Source organism: Branchiostoma belcheri, unplaced genomic scaffold (assembly GCF_001625305.1).
Source record: "Branchiostoma belcheri isolate BF01 breed outbred unplaced genomic scaffold, Haploidv18h27 scaffold35, whole genome shotgun sequence".
Lineage (NCBI taxonomy): Eukaryota > Metazoa > Chordata > Leptocardii > Amphioxiformes > Branchiostomatidae > Branchiostoma > Branchiostoma belcheri.
In genome coordinates, this window is record NW_017803965.1 from 264751 (window position 1) to 270802 (window position 6052).

The following is a 6052-nucleotide window of genomic DNA, read 5'->3' on the forward strand; positions in this document are numbered from 1 at the left end:
CCCATACTTCATGGAACCAGTTTCCCCCGTGCCTCTTTTGTCTGCATGCAAATATACATATGTGCTTAGTACTCAGAACTGTTAATGAGCACATCTAGAACATTCAAGCAACGATTAGAAGTGTTAGTTTGTTCCTGGGATCCCCCCCCCCTTAGTGGCCGAATCAACATACCCGTAAGAAGAAAGGCAACAGGTGGCCTCCCTCAGCCAGTTGTTCCCACATATTCCGCAAGGTGGCGTGGTGGTCCTCCACATGGTACAGAACATGAATAGCATGGGCAAGGTCGAACTTCGTGCCATCGGACCTGGAGAAGTACTCCTCCGCTGTCTGTTGACGCCAGTCAAACTTCACTGCACCCAGGCTCGTGTCATGTTGTACCAGAGCCTAGAGGGTTATGTTTCATTAATTTTTTTCATCAGAAAGCTCATTCCTTTTAACTTAGACTATGTAACATTCTGTAACCTCAAGTTACTATGTTAGCCATGATTCCTTCATGATACAAAAAAAAAAACAAATTTAAAAGTGCTTTTTATTTCCGTTTTGGATAGGATGCTATAATAATTTTAAAAGTCTGATATTTGTAAACTATGGTGACGCCTTTGAAGGACATGGATCAAGCCAAGACTGGTGGCGACATTGGTGTTCTTAAAAAATGCACTCATCGCAAATGGGAGGCCACTTAAGCGACGTCGCAGCCCTACCTTAAAACCCTTTATCATCTCTTCTGACGGTTCCACGACTCTGTTGTACACGCTGCTTTGCCTTTGCAGGATCTTCCTCAAGATAGCGCTGTCCACCTCGCCTTTAAAATGATAAAACCAGAAGAATGTTTCTGATGTCTGACAGTGCAGTGCAGTGCAGTTATACATTCAAGTTCCAATACATTACTCGTTTACATAGCCTTAAAAGTAAATGATCAATTCTCTATACAAATATCACGGCAAGTTGTGAAAAGTATGAAAGTATCTCTGCACGAAAACTTAGATTTACCAATGGCAGTAAATACATGTGCCAGTAAAGTTGGGTAAGGCCATGTTGATTTGATCATATGGATGACATCCTCCGGGAACCCCAAAACTGATGCGCGCGTGCGAATAAAAAAAAAGTTTTGCAAAAAAAAAGTTGTTTTCATTATGAAATCGACGTGGTCATGAGGGTTGAACAAATGGGACAGAATATGGTTTGGCGAATAATCTAGTCTTCAAGTTCATTTCTTTACAATTTCGTCTTTTTTCATTTGATTTTGGCATTCTACGACATTGGTATAGTTTTTATTTATTTTTTGTAACTTACGGTATATTTTTGCTCATTTTGCAACCGTTTTGTACGATTTACAGTAAGGTTGAAAACTTTTTATTTTGGAAACGGCCGAAAATTCATGCGCGCGCGGATGTCATCCATATAATCAAATCAACATGGCCTAGCCGGTATAAACGCCTTTCGGCGTAACACACCAACTTTGCATGCACGCGGCACGGCGGCAGCTGGCTACATTACACTGATCGACTTGTTACACCTAACCCTTGAACGTCTAACTCTAGGCATTGTTTAAAGCTATCTAATGACAATGCCCCTACTGTACTTGGTGACAGCGAGTTCCACTCTGCGATAGTTCTAGGAAAGGAAACTGTGAACCTTATACCAAACAAAGACGTACTCTGTTATCATCTCTTTCCAAAATAGTAGAGCTACAGCATCTCAATGACAGTACTGTATGTTATTTACTGCTACAAGGGCCCACGTCACTTTCACATTTACAAAACTGTAACATCTTCAATATAGTTCAAACTCTTATTTACTGTACAGGTAGATTCTTGTAATTGATAGATCACCAACTAGTCTTGTTTAGACATCTTTCTTTTAAATGATGATGATTATGATAGATAATAACAGCAACAATACACATATAGATACATTTTAATATTTTAACTACACCCAAAATAGCATGACAGTTTCCCCAATTCAACATTACTAACAGTAGAAAAGCTAACTCTGAAAACTTAGTAAAAACTTCTATCCATATATCAATGTTTGTTGTACCCATATCCAATGCATTACAACACAGCCTACATAATTACAATAAGCGACATGCTGAGATACAAACCAGCCAATTTGGTAGTCATCATCAACTAGGAAGATCCCTAACAGCTTTTTAGATTGGAAGGCGGCACAAACAACCAATTAAAATGATGCTAAGAGATTAGGTTTCCGTAGAACGAAAATGCTTTGCATGCAAAGTAGTGAGCAAGTTCCAAACTGTATAAATCTTTACTAATTCACAATTCCTACTTTTGAAGTGAAGACTAGCATGACAGGGTTATGCTCTGTCTTTGCTAGTCTTTGACAGGCAATTTTTTATTTATTTATTGAAACAACAAAGTACAAGACATGGTACAAGACACAGAGATGGAAACTCTAGCCGAAGCTAATATTAATCACACCACTGACATAGAATACAAAATACAGGTATGACAATGACAAAACAACAAATGAGCGTTCGTATATACAAGACTAACGGCGATATAAATCATTCGGCAACTGTAAATCGTTGGGTATTCAGTATAAAGGTTTGAGTAAGAATCAGAATTTTTTTGTTATCATCAAGATGTAAAAGGGGCGAACCCCTCAGTAAAAGATGCCCTCAGTGACAGGCAATTCCGCCCCATGGCCAATTCAGTTTAAAAGATGCAGCGTCGTATATCAGCCCCAGACACACATAGATATTCTACGATAAATATCAAAACAGCGCCAATCTCCCACGTCTAGAGCTAAGAAAACGTTGCGCATTTTAGCATTTATTTAGCAGCAATTAGGCCATGTTGATTTGATTATATGGATGACATCCGCGCGCGCATGAATTTTCGACCGTTTCCAAAAAAAAAAAGTTTTCAACCATACTGTAAATCGTACAAAACAGTTGCTAAATGAGCAAAAATATGCCATAAGTTGCAAGGAAAACATTTAGAAACGATACCAATGTCGTAGCATGCCAAAATCAAAGGTAAAAAGACAAAAATGTAAAGAAATGAATTCGAAGAGTAGATTATTCGCCATAACATATTCTGTGCCATTTGTTCAACCTTCATGACGTCGACCACGTATATTTTATAGTGAAAGCAACTTTTTTTTTGCAAAACTTTTTTTTATTCGCACGCGCGCATCAGTTTTGGGGTTCCCAGAGGATGTCATCCATATAATCAAATCAACATGGCCTTAGCACATATTATGGGGTTGGCAGCGGGGTATTTGGTCCTCGGTTCGAATCCTGTCACGTACCGTGTGCCTTTAGCAAAGGCACTTTGCATTTCAACGACTTTCCTGACTCCACCTATGTGTAAATACCTGACTTAAAAAGTAAAGGTAAAAGGCAGTGGAAGGAGAGGGATGGGCTCCATCTTCCAATACCCTGCCCTTGGAAAGTGTATAACAACCCACTGCCTAAAAACTATGAGACTACAAACCCTTTTATATATCTTTATGTTTACCGAAGGAAAACATATGGTTTTTCCTCCGTTTCTTCTTCTTCTGTTCCAAACACTAACCTCTGACCTGGCCAATGGCCTCTTTTGTTGACGTCTGTCACCATAGTAACTGGTGTTGGGTTACATAATGTTGCAAAACTTGCAATCTCATAGTAGGCATTTAGACTCCTGTCACCGATACACATGTATGTGAATGTGTTTGTGTGTTATTGTGAGTATTAAAGAATTAACAGAGCAGACCATATCCGAAGGTAAACATTATGCATTTGCTTTGCAAATGTTGCTTTTCTAGTATTTATTTATATCATCTTGACTTGGGGGGAGGGGGAACGTTAGACAGGATATTCATGAGTATGTAGGTAATACGTACAACTCACAACAGTAAATGCTATTTTAGACTGATTGCTAAACTAAATTATCTACCAGCAGATCTGTCCCGAAAGTTGGTATGGCAGAATATGATTTTTAGGATCGTGCCAGCTAACGTTAACACGCAATGAAGTTCCACCACTCAGAACTTTTAAGCGTTCCACTAGGTTCTCCACTAGCTCACACAACTTCACCGTCCAAATTCCTTGTTCGAAATCTTTCTACAGTGACAGTTTCTTTCCCCGTACAGCCAAGCTTTGGAATTCCCTCCCTGACAAGTGTTTCCCACCAACCTACAACCTACAGGCTTTCAAATCCAACGTTCACCGCCATCTCTTGACATAGCCATGTTTTCTCATATTTCTAGTTCAATGCCGAGAAGTGGTCGTGTAGGCCTTGCATTGAACCACTCCGTTAAAAAAAACACAGCCACCCGCCGCTTCCAAGAATTAATTGCTGTATTTTTGTCCTTCCCGTCGGCTAACACTGATATTCCCATTCTGCCCATTTACACTCAGACAAACGACGGTCATTTTCACGTCTTTCCCTTGAAGCACGATTCTCTTGTGTACAATGATGGAGTGCTGCAATTTTAGACCATTTTAGGTGACCACCACAATGATGCAGCATGCAATTTATTTTCTATGTGGAGGTAGATCTGTAACTGGGGACAGAAAGCTATCTTTCAGTGGATTCCAACAGTAGTCATCACATATGGTACATACGCTTGAGAAAATTACCGTTTGATAACTGGGATTTACATTGTGCTATATGTTAATAAAATGACTGATTCCTACCATAGAGTAAGTTGATTGTGATCGTACATCACAAACGTAGCGCCAAAAAGTTCTCAAATAGAAACGTTGACTCAAATCCCCGATACCCAAACCGTTAACATCGTTGAAAGTTTATTTAGATTTGATTATCTATCCCATTTGTTTCGTACTGAAAAGTATTTGACTGTAAAAAAAAACGTGTTAATGTGTAGTAGGGGGATAAGTGTAAGTTATTCATATATCCTATGTTTTCACCTTTAATATGTGCTACCACAATTCTCTCTATGCTGAAATAATGAAGAGATTTGGAAATTTTCTATATGGTGAATCATTGGATAGCAACCCTGCTATCACAATACATTTCAGTACTAAATAAATGAGATACATACCCAAAACTGCTTATTTCCCTTAACCTGAAACAAACTTGTCACTTAATTTAAGTTTCGCCTGCATGAACACATGAACTCTCAAATGCCAAAGAGTTGTGCATCTATCTCGTCAAAGTGCCTTTGGCTGAAGACCTGGTGGACAATCTGTTGCTAGTGATAAGGGTCTAGCCTGTCAGCAAAATTGATGAGCCAGATACGCTTGCAAGAACTTTCTATACATTGGAGCTTCCTATGCTGGTTTATAGCTTTCCCATTGTAACATATGCGTCCATGTATCGTAGCAAGCACTGATATCTAACAGTAGATTCCATCGTTCGTTCAATGCTATTTGAATTAGAAATGTAATCATTTGTAGATCTGTCTTTGGCTTTATGTATTCCAACTTCTCTACATCTTAGCTTACTCAATTGCAGGCTGCTTGCAAGAGTTGCTAAAACGGTTAGTATTTATGAGTTCCATTTCCAGTATAGATTCTTTCTGCGATTGAGTTGTACTCCATAACACCTATTTGAAGTTTGGCGAGTTGCCTGGCATTCCAGTATCGGCAATGAGAAAATCTGTATGTAAAATTACGTTAACTGTTAAAGTCTCTTCGCAAAACTAACTTTCATGAGAACCTAACAAATTACTGAAGTTATCGACAGAGCTTGAAGCAGAAATCGAAAATCATTAGTCAGTAAATTACAAAAGTCGTTGGAAATCCATTTCGTCAGTGTCCAAAGGGCCCACTGCGAGGGACACTTTAGAGGAAATCATTTATAGTCTGATACAGTTACTACTTTCCTCGCTGGTGTAAACCTGTGGCAATGAATGACCTAAAGCTTCAATGGACATATACTCTACCAAGGTTCGGGAGGCGGCTGGAAAGAGTAGGAATTGGCCAAATAGGGAGATAACATGCCGGGGGAGTTGGTCCCCAAAAGAGTACAGTTTCAAGTGCGGCAAACTGACTCTAGCGGTCCAACTCCCCCGGCATGTTATCTCTCTATTTGGCCAAATTATATATTACTCTGGGTGTAGAATTTTCTTCTTACA

At 39.2% G+C, this 6052-nt stretch overlaps 1 protein-coding gene across 1 annotated transcript; it reads right to left on the minus strand.

Moving 5' to 3' along the window:
- Window positions 1-8: 8 nt before the first annotated feature.
- Window positions 9-870, minus strand: LOC109475749 (histamine N-methyltransferase-like). The gene is made up of 3 exons (XM_019776510.1): window positions 703-870; window positions 173-385; window positions 9-41 (listed from the first exon to the last, which is right to left on the minus strand). Exons 1-3 carry the CDS (start codon window positions 868-870, stop codon window positions 9-11), a joined length of 414 nt encoding a protein of 137 aa, XP_019632069.1.
- Window positions 871-6052: the final 5182 nt, after the last annotated feature.